This window comes from Salmo salar, chromosome ssa01 (assembly GCF_905237065.1).
Source record: "Salmo salar chromosome ssa01, Ssal_v3.1, whole genome shotgun sequence".
Lineage (NCBI taxonomy): Eukaryota > Metazoa > Chordata > Actinopteri > Salmoniformes > Salmonidae > Salmo > Salmo salar.
In genome coordinates, this window is record NC_059442.1 from 16,123,896 (window position 1) to 16,146,584 (window position 22,689).

General features: G+C 44.3%; 1 protein-coding gene across 5 annotated transcripts in view; it reads right to left on the reverse strand.

The window, feature by feature from the left end:
- The window catches only part of LOC106566340 (kinase D-interacting substrate of 220 kDa B), a 108,454-nt gene that overhangs the window by 56,176 nt on the left and 29,589 nt on the right, over nt 1–22,689 (reverse strand). For all 5 annotated transcript variants that reach the window (XM_014134528.2, XM_014134444.2, XM_014134305.2 and 2 more), the window contains exons 14-23: nt 22,439–22,618; nt 21,503–21,668; nt 21,220–21,371; nt 19,565–19,665; nt 19,235–19,420; nt 18,875–19,015; nt 15,623–15,863; nt 15,101–15,189; nt 12,777–12,921; nt 12,221–12,383 (exon numbers count right to left, since the gene is read on the reverse strand). In XM_014134528.2, coding sequence (XP_013990003.1) covers nt 12,221–12,383; nt 12,777–12,921; nt 15,101–15,189; nt 15,623–15,863; nt 18,875–19,015; nt 19,235–19,420; nt 19,565–19,665; nt 21,220–21,371; nt 21,503–21,668; nt 22,439–22,618 — 1,564 coding nt within the window. The remainder of the gene's footprint in view (nt 1–12,220; nt 12,384–12,776; nt 12,922–15,100; nt 15,190–15,622; nt 15,864–18,874; nt 19,016–19,234; nt 19,421–19,564; nt 19,666–21,219; nt 21,372–21,502; nt 21,669–22,438; nt 22,619–22,689) is intronic.

Below are 22,689 nucleotides of genomic sequence, written 5' to 3' on the forward strand. Positions count from 1 at the left end.
AAGAAGTCAGTCAATGTGGGTGTTTGATGCGTGTCAGGATGGAGACGGTATATGAGTCAAACATCCGGACCGAGCCCATGTCCTAAACGACCCATGAGTGATTCATGTAAACCTTCTAGGTAAATAAAGTTTGTTATTTTCTAGAAAAACATGAAAACAGCCCCAACAGGTAATCCTAACATCATTGAGGAGGAGATACCTCAGACACAGGATGACCTGGTGAAGAGTCAGACAGAATCATAAAGGGAGAGAGAGAGATGGTTCTATTTGGGGATGACCACTGATTCATTTCTGCACCTCGCCTCTATTCGCATTCCTGTCTGGGAAAGGGAGAAAGAGGGGCCAGCTAAGAGCAGGATTCTCAAGAATTAGTTCTCAAGAATGATTCCAAGTTCTTAAAAAAAACGTATAACTCGTCATCCAAGAACTCTGTATCAGATAAATGTGATAAATCCTTAAGCTATACAGTGGCTGCATAACTATGGTCAGAATAAGAAGCTGCTTTTACATGGTGGTGATGAAAGACACCCCGTTCTTTTTCATTGCTCAGGTTTAAAACCAGATCGAGGGCTTTCCAGAAAAGACTTCTGAGAAGAGTTGGCATTTTCACGCCCAGGCTTTCCTCCACACACCTTTATCTCTAGTGACCATCCTTTCCTCTATGCTTGCTTGCCCCATTTGAACTTTGTGGGCCTGGGTGCCACCTCAAAGTTTGAGGGGGTTGAGTGTGCACTAGGCCCTGCGACAAGGAAGTCACCCTGACCCTCGCAGCCCAGCACTTCTATTTATAATACGCCTGCCACCTTCTCCCACTCACGGCACAATAGAGAGGGAGGGAGATCACTGATATGTCCACAGGCACATCCAGAGAGACAGACGCCAGCATAAACATGCTCGCTCACCCACACAAATGCTCATGGGCTCACCACACACTAGCATATACAATAGCACACAAAGCAAAAGTGATAACAGTGTAGTCACACAGTGTAGTCACAGGTAAAAATAAGCACAACATATACCTGGGCAGTTTGTTTCCTTATGTTCTGATTATGATATTTAGTCTTTGATAGTCTTTCCTTGATTTACATCATTTTATATCACTGTCGGCTATACAGCCGATTACAGACTCATTTTCAGCCGGGTACTTTTTCCACTTAAATTAACTAGGCCACTTTTCAACTAGCTAGTCAGAAAAAAAAGTCTGCTGAGCCCTCTCCCGCTAGAATGAATGATATGCATCTTCTAGCGATCTATTGATAGATGTGATGTCTGTCACGCCTCTAGGTACTTGGGTGTATGTGTTGTGTGAGCTGTGGTTGTAGTCTAATTTCTTTATGTGGAGGGAGAGAGCATGAATTTGCACGTCCCATATAGTATGTTAACAATGAGTCAAAATCCACTTAACCTATTGTTTTCTGTGACATTCATTTATTTATTTTTCTTTCCTATGGAGAGTCCGACATTAACGATCGCCCGGGGCCAGTAAAAACATGTGCCGGGCCAGAGCATCTCATCAGTCAACTTTCACGGGCATTTTTGCATTCCAGTTCAACATTTACCTGCCCTGTCGCAGTCTACCATTGAAGACTACACTCGTAAATGTCATGCTATTTGAGCAATATGATTGGCCGTTCATTCAAGCACCACCATACTCCCGCGAGTTCTTGAGCAGTACAAGTTGATGCACACGCAAGCTGTTCAGAAGTTCTACTCACTGAGCTTATTTATTTTAGGCAAAGTGATTTACAAAAGTAAACCTTCAATTGTGAACATTCTAGAAATATGCTGACTACTGTTGATAGTCTGCAAAAAGAAAGCTATAAAAAAGACACCTGACATTTCTAGTCTATGTAGCCATGTTGATGTCTCTCTGGAACGTTTCTCTTAGCCCTCTAGAGTCGATACCTGCGGCCCCGCGGAAACCTAATTAGCATAATAAAACAATTCCCATCCAAATCAGTCAGTTAAAACTAGAGAATTCAGGTGTTTTTGCATGTCATTTCCTGTGTCTCAATCCACTGCATCCACCGATGTCACCCTTCCTCATCTGCTGTGAAAAGTGGCAGATCTAGAGCGGTGTTTGTCAGACCATGAGACATACCGAAAATCGGTCTTCTCACGAAAACGTTGCGTCCGAACGGTTTGGCTCCTCTATTGAAAGATGAGACTCTCACAAACACAGTGGTATTCCGTTTTGCATCAGGGGACTCGTCTGAAGTCGATCCATCCGATGTGACAACTTCTGTAGCGTCTGAACAGTTTGGGCTACACACTAATACAGTATTACTCGTCGATGGAGTGTCTCACAAACATGTATATGTCAGTTGTTTTCCACATCTACAAGCCTCACAAGACAAGTCTCAAGGCAGACAGGTACATGAAGTATATATGTAGATAGTTTAGTGTCTAAAATAAGGGGTTAAATACATTTTAAATTGTTTCCTGATATTTGTTATAGCTCTCAGATATAGGACAGACACTTCAGAACATAGTCCCCAAAAATTCTAAAGGAAGTATCTGTTTATCCATATGAAGCTGTTATTTGATGCATTTCCACGGGCTAATAGCAGTAAAGCCAAATTCAATGTTTCATCAAATATTTTTTTATATATTTTACCTTAATATATTTTACACCCCCAACCCTAACCCTAGCTGGACTCGTTTATTAAAGGTGTTGAACTGACTGAATAAAGTCGATCTCATATATCCTTCCCATTCATAAATTATACAACGTACTTCTATATCTATGGTATCGCATTGGGACAACTAAAGATCTCGTTTGTATTTTCGATATGAAGTTCATCAGAACTTGCCAGACAGTGATGTTAAAGTGAGTTACTCTTCAGTAGCCTACAGAATTGCTTCGGTAAGAGAGCTGTTCATTTGGCTCCCTCATTTGTGTAATGGTAGGCTTTTTGGCGATTATCTACAGATAAATTATTAAAACATTTGATGAAGATGGTGAATCCTCCTCACTGCAGGAACAATAGGTAGGCTAGTGGAGAAAGAGCCTCACTCTGGTCCAAAATATGATAAAAGAAAACAGATTGTATTGTTTTAAAAGCAAAAATTATATTTATATGGTATTTTGAAAGATACTGATATACAAAGATACTGATAACATGACCAAAAAGTGTGTGGACACCAGCTCATTCTAAAATCATGGGCATTAATATGGTGATGGTCCCCCCTTTGCTGCTATAACAGCCGCCAGTCTTCTAGGAAAGCTTTCCACTAGATGTTGGAACATTGCTGCGGGGACTTGCTTCCATTCAGCCACAAGAGCATTAGTGAGGTCGGACACTGATGTTGGGTGATTAGGCCTGGCTGGCAGCCAGCGTTCCAATTCATCCCAAAGTTATCCGATGAGGTTGAGGTCAGGGCTCTGTGCAGGCCAGTCAAGTTCTTCCACATCGATATCAACAAACCATTTCTGTATGAACCTCGCTTTGTGCATGGAGGCATTGTCATGCTGAAACAGAAAAGGGCTTTCCCCCGGGCCTCCCGAGTGGTGCAGTGGTCTAAGGCTCTGCATTGCATTGCTAGCTGTGCCACTAGAGATTCTGGGTTCGAGTCCAGGCTCTGTTGCAGCCGTCCGCGACCGGGAGACTCATGGGGCGGTGCACAATTGGCCCAGCATCGTCCGGGTTAGGGGAGGGTTTGGCCGGCAGTGATGTCCTTGTCCCATTGCGCACTAGCGACTCCTGTGGTGGGCCGGGCGCAGTACACGCTGACATGGTCGCCAGGTGCACAGTGTTACCTCTGACACATTGGTACGGGTTGTGGGCATTGTGTCAAGAAGCAGTACGGCTTGGTTGGGTTGTGTTTCGGAGGACGCACGGCTCTCGACCTTCGCCTCTCCCGAGTCCGTACAGGAGTTGCAGCAATGAGACAAGACTGTAACTACCAACTGGATACCACAAAATTGAAGAGAAAAAGGGGTAAAATATAAAAAAGAAAAGGGCTTTCCCCAAACAGTTGCCACAAAGTTGGAAGCACAGTTGGAAGCACTAGAATGTCATTGTAGCGTGTAGCATAAAGATTTCCCTTCACTTGAAATAAGGGGCCTAGCCCGAACCATGAAAAACAGCCCCAGACCATTATAACTCCTCCACAAAACTTAGTTGGCATTATGCATTCGGGCAGGTAGCGTTCTCCTGGCATCTGCCAAACCCAAATTCGTTCATCGGACTGCCAGATGGGGAAGCACAATTCATCACTTCAGAGAATGCGTTTCCACTGCTCCAGAGTCCAATGACGGCGAGCTTTACACCACTCCAGCCGACACTTAGCATTGCGCATGGTGATCTTAGTCTTGTGTGTGGCTGCTCGGCCACGGAAACCCATTTACTGCAACTCCCAATGAACAGTTATTGTGCTGACGTTGCTTCCAGAGGCAGTTTGGAACTCGGTAGTGAGTGTTGCAACAGAGAACAGACGATTTTTACATGCTACGTGCTTCAGCACTCGGCGGTCCCGTTCTGTGAGCTTTTGTGGCCTACCACTTCGCAGCTGAGCCGTTGTTGCTCCTAGACGTTTCCACTTCACAATAACAGCACTTACATTTGACCAGGGCAGCTCTAGCAGGGCTGAAATTTGACAAACTGACTTGTTGGAAAGGTGGCATCCTATGACGGTGCCTCGTTGAAAGTCACTGAGCTCTTCAATAAGGCAATTCTACTGCCAATGTTTGTCTATGTAGATTACATGGCTGTGTGCTCGATTGTATACACCTGTCAGCAACAGGTGTGGCTGAAATAGCCAAATCCACTAATTTGAAGGGGTGTCCACATACTTTTTTATATATAGTGTAGGTCTACTGATTTAATCAAAGCATTGACTATGGAGTAATGGGGAGCCTGGCTGGCTACTTTTTCTATTTGGCTGGCTACTCCATGTGCTTGTGGAAAACACTGTTTAATCTGAAAACAGTCTTGATCTCTTGTTTCAAAGTGTTTAATTAAGTTCAACTTATGAAATAATGAAAGGGCTCAAAGTGGATTTAATAACAAGGAATGCTACATAACAGACCCCTTTTCCATCACATAGCTATTAAAGAAATGCTCCGGAACTTTGGCAACTTCTAAGTACTTTTTAAACCTCCTGCCTTGGGCTGGATGTGTCAATGTGTACTTCATACATGCATCCTCTACTCTATGAGCGGAATTACTGTTTTACCTCAATTAGCCACGAAATCCTAGTTTGAAAGCGACTGTTTTTCTGGAAGCTGTGCCGCACCATTTTCCCTCACGTGGGCCAGTCCCCTAGCAATTCGAGTTCTAGCCAATGAGCTTCAGCCCCCCCCCGCCATTTGAGTGACAGCTAGCAAGATGCACACACAGCAGAGCAAGAGAGAGAGCAATGACGTGGTGCGCATATCTACATATGTGTGACAATTTTCGGGGAGCACTTTTGGCTCGTCAGCAGTACTTTTAGAACTACTGGCTAAAAAGTATACAAAAGTACCAGAGTATGTAGTGGTAGGGAAATGTGGCATCCCAGTGCCGCTTCATCTGTGCCGCTTCATCTCCACAAAAACAAACACTCATATCAGGGACTCACCTCAACAAAGGTTGGGCCTGTGGACATCGACCACAGCTCTGTACGAAATTGCTTTTATGAATTTTCTTCACATTTTGAGCCATAGACTCTGTGGACATTTTGTTTCCTCTGTGGGAGCCTGGTGGAGCTCGTCTAACTCCTGCTGATTCATCCCTTAGTCACAACGGCCCAACACCTGAGGGATGTGTGTAGCTAACACACCCACACCCGGGCCCTGGTGCTTCTCACATCTTCACACACACAACAGATGGGTAGTGCTGGACCAGTCCAGGGCTGTTCCCACTGGAAAAACATGTCCATATGAGAGGCGAGGGCAGAGTACGCCTCTGTGAAACATCACCACCTGGACTGACCAACACTCTCAGCCCACCTGAGAGAAAACATGCTTTACTACCAGGTGGACACTGGACACAGCAACGACCAGGGCATAGGGCATTAAAGTGGTCACTGCTCGTACACTTTTCTGTTCAGTACTTGTACCAATACTCTGGGAATCATTTCTAAATTATGAAATCCCCCCACCAGTCCCAGTAGTCGCTGGAACCTATAGTCAGAGTGCTATGTCAACGTGCCAACAATCATGGTTTATGAGGACACCTAACCTTGACAAGGGGTATTCACATCAGCCACAATTGTAGTCCTGTAGACTTCATAATAGCTCTGTATAGAGGTCCCTTCACCCTCTCCATCTCCCCTATCTGGAGGTCATACGGTTTGGCACAGACACTGTGTGGACTCAATAAAGAGCTCCCTATCAGAGATAGACCACACTCTATTGGGAAATGGCTTTTCAGCAGCTTTATAATTTAGAGCGCTTTAGGGCCTCTTGGCAAATAACGGCAGCGCTATTGAATTACAACAGTACTCTTTCCACCAAAATGCCTCCTGAAGGATTTAGCTCAGGGACAAAAGGATCCCTCTGAGGGAAAGGCGACAGGGAGAAAAGTGTTTTTCTACTGTTAGCAGTGCAATCAAGATTTTACAGACAAATTGTGTACGTGATGGAAATATAGTATTAACAATAGCGTACCGAGGGAGAAAAGCAAAAAGACATTCAAGGGCATCGAAGTTCAAAAGTTTTCCTGGAAAAAAAGCTACTCTTCTTTTGTGGCCAAGTATTTAGAAGCTTATTAGGATTTTACATAAAGGGAATCACACACATTCTCTTTAGAAAGCGCTTTTATCTCAACACGTAATTGCGACGAAATTACAATAATTGTCCCAATTAAAGTAATCCCGAATGAACAGTATGTCATCTTAATGTTTCAGTACTTGGGAGAAGAGGCTTCCTAATTAGCCCAAATTGCCTTGCCCGTATTCATTTCAAGTGTCATTAGTTAAAAGTTTTGAAGCGCTCAGAGAATCGCTTGAATGCCTGGATCCGGGCATGTCTCTGAGAGGCCAATTGTTCGCTGGATCAATGAGGGAGGGGAGGATCGTTACAGCGGCAGATTCAGAGAGAGCAGAACATATAGACGAAAGCATCAGAGTTAAATACCTTCCTGCTAAAGAGAGTAGCCAGGGACAACTTAGTGATGGAGGCCTCTGGCCAAGCAATAACGCCTAGCTGGAAGTTTAAGAAACATTGTTCTTGTACTGGGATGTTGTAATCTACACTGAACAAAAATATAAACGCAACACGTGTTGGTCCCATGTCTCATGAGCTGAAATTAAACATTAAACAAAAAAATCCATACGCACAAAAAGCTTATTTCTCTCACAGTTTGTGCACTAATTTGTTTACATCCCTGTTAGTGAGCATTTCTCCTTTGCCAAGATAATCCATCCACCTGACAGGTGTGGCATATCAAGAAGTGGATTAAACAGCATGTTCATTACACAGGTGCACCTTGTGCTGGGGACAATAAAAGGCCACTTTAAAATCTGCAGTTTTGTCACAATGCCACAGATGTCTCAAGTTTTGAAGAAGCGTGCAATCGGCATGCTGACTAGAGAATTTGGCAGAAGCCCAACTGGCCTCAAAACCGCAGACCAGGTGTAACCACACCAGCCCAGGACCTCCACATCTGGTTACTTCACCTGCAAGATTGTCTGAGGGGGGGTGGAGGGGAGTAATGAGGAGTATTTATGTCTGTAATAAAGCCCTTTTGTGGGGAAAACTCATTCTGATTGGCTGGGCCTGGCTCCCCAGTGGTTGGGCCTATGCCCTCCCAGGCTCACCCATGGCTGCACCCCTGCCCAGTCATGTGAAATCCATAGATTAGAGCCTAATGAATTTATTTCAATTGACTGATTTCCTTATATGAACTGTAACTCAGTAAAATCTTTGAAATTGTATTTTTGTTCAGTATAATTCAATGAATTAGTAAAAACAATGTTTCCTATGTGTAATAATAAGAAATAAATGCAGAAATGTATTGAAACATGTTCTCAGTGCAAAGGAACTATTGGTTTGCCTTAACCCAGAAACTGAATACAGCTTTTGAATAGTGTGATGTTGTGAGAGACAGAACGAGCCATGGAGAGACATATGGGCCAAGGCTTTATTGAGTAGTTGAGAAAATTATTTTTGGTGCGTGACACGCATTCCTGGCCTTCTGTTTCCAGTGAGGGGCTGTGTATGTGTATGTGTGTGTGTGTGTGTGTGTGTGTGCGAATGAAAGTGCCTTGCTCGTGTCTCAGAGTCTGATTAATTACAGTGACCCTCAGAGGAGCAGGGGGTGACATATGTTCCCGTGCCGCGCTGCTCCTGTGTGAGAGTTTGGAGGCTTGGAGGTGTGTGTGGAGGGCACCGGGAGACGGGGGGCTCAGGTACTGAGCCAGGCCTGTGCGGGTACTGCAGGGGCATCCTGGCACAGACAGGGCACCAGATGTCAGAGCAGACCCAGGACCCGGCTCCGGCTTGAAGGACTGACCAAACAACACTTTTCAAGCTAAAAATCCAATTGGAGCTCCCGAAATAGACTCCCTGAGGATCTGACTGGGCTCAAACTTCCCCACAGATCCCGGATACCGACAGCCGGAAAGCTCTATTCGTGTTCTTTTGTGATCGCCAAAATAGTTTCCATTTGCTGCTTTCCGGAAGCTTGCTTTTTTGGTGCGATGCTGAACATAACATACCACTCTCGAGTACTGATCTGAAGATATGTATTCCTGGTCTGAGAAAAACCCAAAACAGAACCCAGCAGCAGTTATTCATCAGTACAACGACCAGAGGGACCCTGATTCACATCTCTATTAAAAACTCAAATGAGAAGGCTGCTTAGAGCCTTTTACACCACAACTCACAGACTCTCAAGACTCTAATTCAATTTGAGCAAAACAACAATAATATGCCATCTTGATTGAAATAGTAAACCTGACAGCTATAAATACTGGAATTCTCAGAAACACTTTCCGTAAGTGCGCTAGGCAGGCACTGTACACTGGCTCGCAAGTGAGACAAATATGTTGGCCGTTGCTGTGTGTGTATCTGTGTGAGACTGTGGTTTGGGGCTTTTAACTATTTTGATAGCCTGTTGATGTGATAACAGGAAAGCAGAAAGCATGTGTCTGAGAAGTCCGACATGCTACGCTTACATAAACCTGTTACTGAGAAAGAATAATTCTGCTGCATATTTTTTGCAAAAGGACATTGTGACAGTTACACAGAAGAACATGACTAACATGACTAGGCTATATAGCTAATATACTAATAAGACTATAAAATACACTGAGTGTAACAAGCATTAGGAACACCTTCCTAATATTGAGTTACACCCCCCCACCCCCCTTTTGCCCTCAGAACACTCAATCCGTCAGGTCATGGACTTTACAAGGTGATAAAAGCATTCCACAGGGATGTTGGCCCATGTTGACTCCAATGCTTCCCACAGTTGTGTCAAGTTGACTAGATGTCCTTTGGGTGGTGGACCATTCTTGATACACACAGGAAACTGTTGAGTGTGAAATCCAGCAGTTGCGGTTCTTGACACACTCAAACCGGTGCACCTGTCACCAACTACCATAGTCCGTCCAAAGGCACTTAAATATGTTGTCTTGCCCATTCACCCTCTGAATGGCACACATACACATTCCATGTCTCAATTGTCTCAAGGCTTAAAAATCCTTGTTTAACCTGTCACCTCCCCTTCATCTACACTGATGTGGATTTAACAAGTGACGTCAATAAGGGATCATAGCTTTCACCTGCATTCACCTGGTCAGTCTATGTCATGAAAAGAGCAGGTGTTCCTAATGTTTTGTCCACTCAGTGTATATCACATCACTGTCTTCCAACGACATGCTGCTCTCTGTGGCCTACATGGGCTGCAATAAACCTTAGAGAGAGAGCACTCTGCAGAGAGAGAGAGAGCACCACTCTGCCTTATGACTGAGATGTGGAATGACAGTTGACCTATGAGGAGTTGACTCACCCCACATACACTTCAGCAGTAATCTATTCACTTATTAGACGCTTTGGGGAAATGAAGTGCTCTAGTGTAGACCACTGAGCATCACACCTCCCCCCATCAACCTCTCCCCGGTCATGTTACACTCCAATGAAAACTGACAAATCCTTCATGAGGGGTAAAGATAGCAGTAAAGATAGTTTATTTGATTATGCCGTGAACAATTATCTAATTGGCGGTTGAGCAGAAGAGGAGATGGCAAAGGGGTGCTGAGTTTTGGTTGAGAGAGAGGACGCCGTGTTGACCTGACCACAATGCCACCGTAAAAACAAGAAGCAGCTATCTGGTCCTCCAGGGAGACAGGGGCCTGAGGTTGAAGTGAGGCAAACGACCATCAAGAAAGACAGGGAGTGTGACTCACCCGGCTATAAAAAGAGAATGGGAGCCTACATGACGCGTCGCATTAGAAGAGGCGCTTCGGGGAGAGGAAGAAAAAGAGCAGTGAGAAAGAGAGAGAAAGAGAGGGAGAAAGAGAGGGAGAAAGAGAGAAAGTGAGAGGGAGAAAGAGAGAGAAAGTGAGAGGGAGAAAGAGAGAGAAAGTGAGAGGGAGAAAGCGGGGGAGAAAGTAAGGGAGAAAGAGAAAGTGAGGAAGAGAGGGAGAAAGCCTGATCAGTGGGGAGATCTCTCCAGATAAGGGCCGCTTGGCTCAGCGTGGTGTCCAAGTTGGTTTGGTGCTTCCTTTCATCACTTATTGCCATTGCAGTGGCCATTTCATACGCAGCGGCAGTCACGTTTTGGAAACAGACAGTGCATTGATGGAGGGAGGATAGCCTAACATGGCCATTTTAGATGATACCTGCAGGTCAAACTCTTTGCTTAGGAGTCCTTCTAAAGCACAAGTTTATTATACAGCACAAGTCTATTTCACTCTGAGGAAGACGTCAGCTTGATGTCGAAACGTCAGTCACCTGCACTCATCCTGAACAATGGACTAAAGTGAGCAAATAAGAAATGTATCTCTGCCTTGTTTTTTGAGTGCTCCAACTCCTCTGCCTCGAATTAGTCCTTTTGGAAGTTTTTTTTGGTAAGCCATTTTGTTGGATTTTTGTCACTGTTGTGGAGCACCTTTGTCTGCTGCAGCAAGGAGGCCTTCCTGAACTGTCCTTTAGATGCGCTGCCTCATATATATTTGTCCAGAGCCATTTATTTGACCAGAAGCTCAGTGAAGGATGGGGATGGAGGGGGAGTGGTGATGACTGTGTGACACTGAGTGCCGGTGACACTTCAGCGCCCCAGGAGTCCTGGGCGCTAGTGTATTGTGACAGAGTGGCAGAGTGCAACCTTTAAAGGGCAGCTATTGATGCAGAACAGCTCCAACCCTAATGACTCAGACTATGTGCTGATTCCCTTCCCCTTGTCCACACTCTCATGCCTCGTTAACCAGTCACTGGCTGTGCTTCATACACTTTATCATTTCAATCAACATATTAATAATGATATGCTTCTTATTTCAATGCATTCAGCTACGTGATTCGAATACAAGGTGGAAATACAGTCTATTTAGTGGTGTTCAGAGAAACCTTCGGGTGTCCGTACTACTAAATGGTGTGGTGGTTGAAGTGGATATGAAGATCCTCTGCTGCCCTCTACTGGTCAATATGATTTTTTCTACTGGTTTTCAAATAAACTTTCTTTCATTGTCCAGTAGCCAAAAAGCACAATCCTAGTCATATTAGCAACCCATGCTAGTTGTTGCATCTTTAGACAGATATTTTCATCTGTCTCATGAAACCGCTTACATGTGCGGTGTAATTTTGACAATGGTGTTTTTCCGCAAATTGCATTATGGAACGCTACCTTGTGCGCATTGCTGCACTTATATGTGAAGAAATAATAGTTTATCAATACTGGAAGCTAAACGTTCTGATCTGTTGCATCAGACTCATTGTTTAAAAAAAGATATGTAGCTTAGGCCTACTGGTTGTATGAATTTGGGATCTATAGTCCAACAACTGTCCCAGCGTTTGTTAGGAATAGCTCATTCCTTTCTCGTACAGAACGACAAGTTGACCAATAGAATAGGTACACTTTTCTACTATGGGGGTTAATAGATTGACATAGACTAGTGAGCACGGTGGGTGGACACCCAATGCATATGGGTCCGGTCAATTTCTCAAACGTCTGGAAACGCTGGCGTGTGTGTGGTGGAAAAGGAACATTTCAGAAATAGTCTTAAACATCTGCTTGTGTGTGTCTGCCTGTGCATGCGTGCTTGTTTCAGTGCAGATGTGTGTGTGTGTACGTACCTCTCGTAGATGGTCTTCAGGGTGACCTGGTCTGAGATGCCGTCAGTCTCCTCCAGGAAGAGGATGAGCCAGGAGGTTCTGTAGGGCCACTCCTCCGTCATGTTGATCCATGACGCCAGACGGTCCCAGTTAAAGATGATATGATTGGCCCTCAGCAGACGACCTGGACATATCACACCCAAATGAAAAGTCAGCGACAGTTTCTCTACAAGTAGAGGGACTCTGTGTGCAGGCTTTTGTTCCTGCCCTGCTGTAACACACCCAATTCTACTAATCAGTGGCTCATCAGGACTACCATGATTAGCTGAAGACATTGTGTTAGAGCAGGGCTAGAACAAAATCATGCACACCAAGAAGGTTGGCCACCCCTAAGCGACTATAAGTGCCATGCTGGTAGGACACCCCTCCGCCCTTGGGTAATATAAAGGTCATAGGTCATCTAATAGGAGATGTGTTACCTGTATGGCTCAGTTGGTAGAGCATGGAGCTTGCACCGCCAGGATTGTGGGTTTGATTCCCGAGACCACCCATATGTCGGCTGAATGGCATATATTACCTGTGACAGAGACGATGTTGAGCAGCCTCCTCATGGTCTGGGGGCTGATGTCACTGAACCAGTCCTCAGTGACCAGCAGCTTGGTCAGGTCAAAGGACATCTGTCTGGTGACGGTCCTCTGAATCTGCCTCCTGCGGTATGTGTCCTACACACAGAGGAGACCTCAGATTAGCCTAAAGACTATCTTTATACTATTTGTAAATGCCCTTGGTCTTTCCACAATCCGGAGTGTTTATTTAGTCTGTGGCACATTTATATAATTAGAGTTGACCTTGTTCAACCTGTCCTATGCTCAACGTTTTAAGTGACCCTGTGACCGAGTGGGTGACCATCTCATGATGGCATCATCACCCTGTGCAGTATACCATGTGACCATGTGTGTGACCTCTAGTCTAATTCTCCTTCCTACACTTTCTCCATCCTTCCTTATTTCACCACTCCACCCATCCAACACACAAGGGCATCTGTTACTGAGCCCAATCAACTGGGAATGTCCCTTGTTGGACACAGAAATGCACTGTGTGCTACTGACATAGAGCCATCAGATAGGAGAGGAGACGACTGTTTTGCTCATCTTGTCCACAGTAAGACAGAGTAACTTTCCTTACACATTTAGACAAGCGTGTATTTGGATCCCCACTAGCTGTTATAATAACAACAGCTGCACTTCTTGGGGTCCACTGTAACCTATACGCAGGGAGTCAGGAAGCAGGTGTAGAAGGTGAGTTTAATCATAAGAAACATGAAGATAATCAAAACAGGAGAAGCGTACTGAACGTAAACAAAACCAATAGTGCCTGAAGACTGAAGTAACTGAGGGCTAAATAAAGGGAGAGTAATCAGGGTGATGATGATGATGAAGTCCTGGAGTGTGTAATAGTGGTTGCCAGGACCGCTGGTTAGTAGACCAGAGTGGTAGGAGGCGTGACATCCACACAGTGTTGTGCGTGTGGTTCATTAAACTATGAGGCTACATATCACCTCTTACGTGTGGAATGTTGTCTCTGCAGGACCACAATAGGAACTGATTGCTGAACAGTACAGCAGTGGTAACAAGAGGAGAAAGCTCCTCTGGTCATAAGCCTTCAGAACATCACCATCACCAAGCTGACTTCGACCTCACCGGTAGAGAGATAGTGTATGGCCAGTAATGAGTCAGTATTGGATCAGTAAGGAGGAGAGTGATTAGTTCTCCTTTGATCTTAACTTAGATGTTTTGGACATGCTCAAAAATGGAAAATTATTGGTGAAAGTTAATAGTATTATAGTTTTATTGTTCGTTTTTTTCTGAATAACCAGACTATCAGGAGCAATTGTTGAATTTTGATCATGAAAAGCCACTGTGATAGTTGGAATCTTTCCTCCAAACAAGCAAACTTACTTTGTTCACATCAGGCCAGAGCCGAGCCCCCATATTGTTTACAAGCCTAAGCTGGCCTCGCCTGCCTCCCATGACATCTTGTAAAGATAGACTCGGCTAAAGATCCACAACTCGCCTCCCCTGCCATCTTGTAAAGATCAACTCGACTAAAGATCCACAACTCTGCAATTAAGCAGCTGAGAGACAGAAAGCTTTTGTTCTCCCTCCATCCTCCAATCCTTTTTAGCTCCTCTTGTAAAGAGAGCCCCTCACTGCTTCCTGGCAACCAACGAGAGGGCCAACAAAAAGAAGCGTGCGCCGAAATAAAAAAGGACCCAAATAAAATAACAAAAAAACAAGAAAATAAACCAGGCGCCCAAACAAACAAACAAACAAACAAACAAACAAACAAAATGGGGTCCTCGCAAAGGGAAGGAGGCAGAGCCACTTAGCCTCCCACCAGCAGCCGCGGGTGCCAGTGTTTTGTCACCGGGACCCACTGCTGCTCCTCCCTGCCATTAGGCAGTGTGGCGTCGCAGCAGGAAGGATAAACAGACATTGCATCAGAGGCTCCTCCACAACGAAGACACAGACACTGGCTTGTTTGCTCCCGACCTCCTCCATCCCTCTCTGCTATGTTCCCCACAACGCTGGAGGAAGCTAGCTAGGCCCCCGTGCCTGTGGGATTTGGTGCATCATCTCACCCTTTCTATGTTAGTCTTCTCCATCTGTGTCTATGAGAAAATAAACTTCTGTACCACTTCAGAGGTCTGAGGTATTTCACTGAGCTTTCATTGCCAGGACAGACGACCAATCTCCTCATGCTCCTTGTTGAATCACTTGTCTTTGTGCCAGAACTCTGCAGGTAGAGGCCTCTGCAGGTCCTGTGCAGGTAGAGCCTGGTCCAGCCTGGGCATGGATAGAGAGATAGGGGAGAGAGTGGTGGATGTCTAGAAGAGCTTACTCTGCGGTTGAGGGCCGTCTTGCTGCCAAACTTGGCCTGATCCCCCAGACTGTTCGAGGACAGCTTCCTGTCCATCTCCTCATGCCATCCTGTGAAGAGAGGAGTGGAAAAGGAGAGAAAGAGGAGAGAAAGAGGAGTGGAGAGAGAGAGAAAGAAAGAGAATTAGGACAATCAAGGATGTCTCATCACAACACCTGATATAAAGTATCAACCTATTCAGTGAACACATACGATTCCTATTTCCTACTCAATCATAGCAAGATAGAATGTTAGAGCCGTAACCCCATGAAACCCATAGTGATTGTGTGTGTGTGTGTGTGTGTGTGTGTGTGTGTGTGTGTGTGTGTGTGTGTGTGTGTGTGTGTGTGTGTGTGTGTGTGTGTGTGTAAAAATGTGCACCCCTTTGGGTCCCCAGGACCAGGATGAAGAAACACTGACCTATGTGGGTGTATGCATTCAGGCTTTTGTGTGTTTGTGTGTGTGTGCATTCCTGCAGGCCTGCCTATGCATATGTCTGCGTACCCTCAGGGTTGACCAGGTCTCCGTTGGGAGTGGGGTCGGCCATGCACAGCTTCCTGGTGGTGCTAAGGCCTCGGCTGTTGAGAAAGACAGGCAGGTGGACGATGTTCCTCATGTAGTCGTGGCCGTTGATGTTGGAGTCCCTGAGCACGCTGTTCAGGTTCTGGTTGATGGCCTTGATGATGATGTGGGGGTCACTGGCGAAAATAGAGATGAAGGGGCCTTTGGAAAACAGCACCCTCACCTGGTGGAGGAAGGGAATAGCAAGAGGATTTATGACCAGGACCCATATCCACAAAGCCTCTCAGAGTAGGAGTGCTCATCTAGGATCAGGTCCTCATCTGACCATATAATCTTATTCATTATAATGTAAAAGGTTAAACTGATTCTGGGTGCATTCACTACAGTGCTCATCTGTGGTGTTTGGAATGATAAAAGCCTGAAATCCACTGAGCATGAACCTTGTGTGTCAGGTTTGTAGTGTCCTATTAGTGTATTCGTACACACGACTGGTAAAAACTACTCAACATCAACTTCTTAAAATCTGTCAACTGCGGACATCATTTGTAGTTTCTTGTTAGTTTGTGGGCTTCTGTTGATCACATTTCTGTTAATCACATTTTGTTTCTTAAGGAGCATGCAACAACAATTCCGCTGGGGGGACTCCCTACTACTAGTCTCTCTAAATGAATGTGGTGAGACCTGATGGAGGACAGGCAGTACACACACAGCGGGACTTTCCAAGCTGATGATGAGAGACGTCGTCCAAGTGTCACAGGATCCTGATCTGTGCTTTATTTACAGTCTATTAGCTGCAGTGACCACCCTCGGGCGGGCGCAACCAAACAACTATCTGATTATACTGAGTTTGTCCCTGTAATTCACTTATAGCTGATCATCACTCGTTCTGTACCTCTTCCAACCCCTCCTATTCATATCCATGTACTCATTATATGACTATAGCGCTGTTATATCATACATCTATCTATCTGCAATAACAAATGGAAAAATATTTAGTTCACCGAAAAATTACATTTGCTAATATTCGTATATAAATGAGAAACAAGAAGATGAGAATTTAAGAGTGTCTCATTGATTAATTTGTGCCACAAATGGGGCTTTTGAGAGTTAGCTGGGAAGGAGGCGCTGGTTCGTTCGCACAGAAGATTTCATTAGCGCACAGGAGGCTGTCAAACTACTAGGGGGATTACTTGTCCCCAAATAATAACATTTAGCCGGAGAAAATTCTATTACTCCAGCTGGAAAGAGGAATTTGAACTAAGTGGAGCCTTTAAAGGGGCAGAGCGTTAAAGGGGATGGCTACTGTATATGTGCTTTGTGTCCATAGTCAATACTATTTGTACTTTGTGAAAGAGGCTTTGAAAGGTAAATCGTGGTAATATGTTATTTTACGACACTATAGGAACTTTTCCGCATGAGTTTGACTTTGGTGCCAATGATTAATTACCAATGAGTCATGGGTAATGACTTAACCCTGGGTGGTTATGGGTAATGACTTAACAGTGGGTAGTTATGAGTAATGACTTAACCCTGGGTGGTTATGGGTAATAAATTAACCCTGGGTGGTTATGGGTAATGACTTAAAGGTACTACACACAGGATATTTTGTTGAATTTTTGCATTGTAATTTCATATATCTGTAGTAATAGTGGAATGGTAGTGTTTCACATTATTACTTACCTGCCAGTGTTGTGATTGGCTGTGATATTCACCTACTGATTTCTCCTGCCGGAGCTGCATCTGTTGTCAAGATGGGAAAGTCGTTCTGACTTTATGGCTGTGTTATCTAGTGGAAATTGCCCTGTCATTTCCTAGTTGCAAAAATTCTACACTGTTTGCTCAATTTATGTGAGAAAACAAGCACTGACTAGTGTAGGGAATTGTTGTACTATCTAAATTTCTGTGAAATATATTTTCAATAACAGCAAATATCGTTTTTACAGCTGTTTGAAGCTGGTGGACCAAAACTGAAAGCAAACAGCTCAAGCTCGAGTCTCCACCATTTTACGGGGAAATGGGATGTGGGAGAGAGGGGCGATTTGTTTTAAATGCAGCCTAGTGCTAGGTGAATTGCAAGATATTTCACAGCGATTTAGATGGAACAATGATTCCCTACATTATTCATTGCTTGTTTTCTCACACAAATTTAAATTGAGCGAACAGTGTAGAAAATGACATAGCAATTTCCACTAGATAACACAAACAAAGTCAAAACAGCTTTCCCATTTTGACAGCAGATGCCGCTTTGGCGGGAGAAATCAATAGGTGAAAATAGCAGCCAATCACAACACTGGCAACTAAATAATACTCTGAAACACTACCATTCCACTATTACTGCAGATTTATTATGGACATTTTCTGAAATTACAATGCAAAAATGTAATAAAAAAATCCTATGTGTTGCACCTTTAACCCTGGATGGTTATGGGTAATGACTTAAACCCAGGTGGTTATGGGTAATGTCTAAACCCTGGGTGGTAAGAGGTCATGTGTGTTTTGTAATGTAGCCATTGTTACAAACAGACACACACAGCACACACACTTACATGCTGACCACACTGTCCGCAAGCGTTGCAAAATAAATGTACACATACATGTTATTCAATCATTGCCCCCACACTGCTCGTGAGCGTCTGCGTGGCCAGTCGCTAAAATAAAACTTGGTTCTATTTGTGATGCTCAACGCGCACCAAGTCCTGCCTCTCCCATCTCCTCATTGGTGTTTAGGAGCATATACCCACGTGCCATCTCCTCATTGGTGTTTAGGAGCATATACCCACGTGCCATCTCCTCATTGGTGTTTAGGAGCATATACCCACGTGGGTGATGGAAAGATGAACTGACATCCACACTCCAGTTGCAGGTTGCCAACCGCCATAAAAAGTCAAAAGAAGAAAAAGAAGCCTGAAGGAAGGAGGAGAGATGACGAGAAACGAATTTGGTTTACCGTTTTATCTGTGGATTAATTGTTGGAGTAGAGGACCTTGTGCATTTCAGGTAAAATAACAACCAAATGTTTATATCCCAGGACAAATTAGCTAGCAGCAGCAAGCTAGCTAGCTAAATTGCCATAAATGTTTAATGCTTTTCGACCTGTCCCCAAATGAATATAATTGGTTCAGAGTTTGTTCTGATATTTCAACCTGCGTGTCCTGATCGCGTCTGGCGTGGGTGAACAAACGGACGAACGCGCACGTACGGTTTGGTCAGCATGTTACACACACACACACACACCGTGTCGAGCATCTGCAGCACTTTGTCCTGCTCGCAAGCGTCTAGGCCGTCGATGATGACCGTCATGCGGGTCTGGTTCTGGGTGAAACCGTCGATGGTCTTGGCCATCTTTGACATCAGCTCCACCTCCTGCTTCAACACCTGGCATGGAGAAACCAAACACACACACACACTTCATCAATCAGTACACACTACATATTATATTCAATAGACATACAGACATATGATTACATCTAATTAACAACACAGTTTCTATCATTTTTTTAAACATTGAGCTTTTAAGTGTCTAACATTATCATGTAACCAAACATCTGAGGAGTGAGACTGCCCCAGTAGAAATAATATGACTGTTTACACTACCTTCATGAAGCCCTCGCTCTTCAGCTTGTGCATCTTGTTGGCAGCACTGTGCAGCCTCTTCCTCTGAGAGTTGAGGACGGAGTCGGCTACCTGCCACCAGGTCCTGCAGTTCAACAGGAGGGCCAGGCCCACCACACTGGCCATGGCGATCAGCACCGCGTTCACCGTCAGGTTGTCATGCTGCACCTTCATAACAAAATAAACAAGTTCCACTTTTAAAAAGTTGTTTTCAATTATTATGACTTTTTATGTACAGGGGAATCATACACAGACCCAAGTCACACACAGTACTGCACATACTGGACATGGTGTGTGTGTGTGTGTAGGTACCTTGAAGATGGCCAGCAGTGCCATGGCGGTGATCAGGCAGCCCAGAGTCACGACAAACAGCATGAAGCTGGGCACGCAGCACGTCTTCTTCCACTTCTTACCTGGGGGGTTATGCAAGCGATAATGCATGAAAGAGTGTGCATTATTAGGGCCTGGACGATACCAGCATCGCAATACTCATTAGTATCGTGGCAAGGAAACGAAACACGAAGCGGATTAAACTCTTTATGAAAACTGCCCTAATAGTGGAAACAAACTTCATTATGTTGTCATCCAGAGTTACATTTACATTCCAAGCTATAGCACACAATATTTTACATACAGCAGGTTTTTAAAGGACTATAGAGTTTGGTCTGCTTCGTGTTTACATTTTACCATGGAAAAAATATTGCAATACTGGTATCGGGGCGGCAGGTAGCCTAGTGTTTAGAGCGTTGGGCCAGTAACCGAAAGGTTGCTGGATCGAATCCCTGAGCTGACAAGGTAAAAATCTGTCGTTCTGCCCTTGAACAAGGCAGTTAACTGACTTCCCTAGTTAAATAAAGGATAAATTAAACAAAAATAAATAAAAAATCGTCACAGCCCTATCCATTATAGGGAAATAACTATGCCCTTCCTGTAGACAGACAGGAGGCCAATGACAGCCACATTAACACTGACTGTGCCCTACCTAGTCCCTTTACCCCTACCTACATGTACAAATGACCTTAACTAACCTGTACCCTACCTAGTCCCTTTACCCCTACCTACATGTACAAATGACCTTAACTAACCTGTACCCTACCTAGTCCCTTTACCCCTACCTACATGTACAAATGACCTTAACTAACCTGTACCCTACCTAGTCCCTTTACCCCTACCTACATGTACAAATGACCTTAACTAACCTGTACCCTACCTAGTCCCTTTACCCCTACCTACATGTACAAATGACCTTAACTAACCTGTACCCTACCTAGTCCCTTTACCCCTACCTACATGTACAAATGACCTTAACTAACCTGTACCCTACCTAGTCCCTTTGCCCCTACCTACATGTACAAATGACCTTAACTAACCTGTACCCTACCTAGTCCCTTTACCCCTACCTACATGTACAAATGACCTTAACTAACCTGTACCCTACCTAGTCCCTTTACCCCTACCTACATGTACAAATGACCTTAACTAACCTGTACCCTACCTAGTCCCTTTACCCCTACCTACATGTACAAATGACCTTAACTAACCTGTACCCTACCTAGTCCCTTTACCCCTACCTACATGTACAAATGACCTTAACTAACCTGTACCCTACCTAGTCCCTTTACCCCTACCTACATGTACAAATGACCTTAACTAACCTGTACCCTACCTAGTCCCTTTACCCCTACCTACATGTACAAATGACCTGTACCCCTGCACATTGACTCAGTACTGTTACCCCCTGTATAAAGCATTGTTATTGTGTTATTTTATTTTTTACTTTATTTAGTAAATATTTCCTTAACTCTATTTCTTGAACTGCATTGTTGGTTAAGGGCTTGTATTTGGCGCATGTGACAAATAAAGTTTGATTTGATTTTGATTTGAGTGTACAGGAAGTACACCGTATAAGAGACAGGTAATAAGACAAGATTCTAAAGGATATCCAAAGTGGACACATAAGATAGTACCTTGGTTCTCCTCGTTCTTGAACACTCTGAAGAGGCGGGTGGCCATGAAGCCAAACTCCCTCTCACAGGCGTCAGACAGAGTGGCTATCATCTCTGCCATAGACGTCTCTCCTCCCACACTGGACAGACGGTTGTAGTCTGTGAACAGGAACCTGACACACACAAGGAAAATACTTTTTCTATTCAAGGCTGTACACATCAAGGTGTAAGTGTATATATATATATGTGTGTGTGTGTGTGTGTGTGTGTGTGTGTTCATCTGTGTGTCCTGTATGTGTATTACCTGACAGGCAGGGCGCGGGTGGTCTGCTCAGGCAGCTCGGGGGGGTTGACGAACATGAGTTTAAGAAGCAGCTCCAGGTAGCCCACCTGACGGGCCAGACGGGTACTGAGGACCCACGCCCAGTTCCAGTTCTCCCCCTCACGATGACCCCCATAGTACACCAACACTGGAGAGAGAGAGAGAAGAATACATCATATTTCTGATTGACCATCAGACTTTCACCCACCTACGTTGACATCCAGTGGCAAGAACCTTAAAAATGTAGTTTTATTTAATGAAACACTGTACAGCTGCTCAAAACTAACAGACCAATGGCGCCCTCTAGTGATATAATACGTGCAACTTTCCCTAACTGCATAACACCCAGGTATTCTATTGTATACTATTCTCTTCCGCTCCATTCTACTCTACTCTATAAGCATCTCTACTCTACAAAATATTATCGTCTTCCGCTCCATTCTATAAACATCTCTACTCTTCAAAATATTATCGTCTTCAGCTCCATTCTATTCTACTCTATAAGCATCTCTACTCTACAAATTATTATCGTCTTCCGCTCCATTCTATTCTATAAGCATCTCTACTCTACAAAATATTATCGTTTTCCACTCCATTCTATTCTATAAGCATCTCTACTCTACAAAATATTATCGTTTTCCGCTCCATTCTATTCTATAAGCATCTCTACTCTTCAAAATATTATCGTTTTCCGCTCCATTCTATAAACATCTCTACTCTACAAAATATTATCGTTTTCCGCTCCATTCTATTCTATAAGCATCTCTACTCTACAAAATATTATCGTTTTCCGCTCCATTCTATTCTATAAGCATCTCTACTCTTCAAAATATTATCGTTTTCCGCTCCATTCTATAAACATCTCTACTCTACAAAATATTATCGTCTTCCGCTCCATTCTATTGTAGTGTTTCTCACCAAAGAAGACATAGAGCAGGGCGAGGAGGCTGAGGGAGACGGCGATGGCCAGGCGGTGGGTGACTGTGAAGCCCAGGACCAGAGCTACAGAGCCACACAGCAGCAGCGTGAGGAACACCACCAGCCAGGAGAACTGGAACAGAGGTTCAATCTGCTGGCCCGCAAAATTCTTCATCTCATCTGTAGGTGGGGGGGAAGCAGGTTACACATAAGAATAGGCAACTGCAAATGAGTCAGGGCCTTTAGCTGGT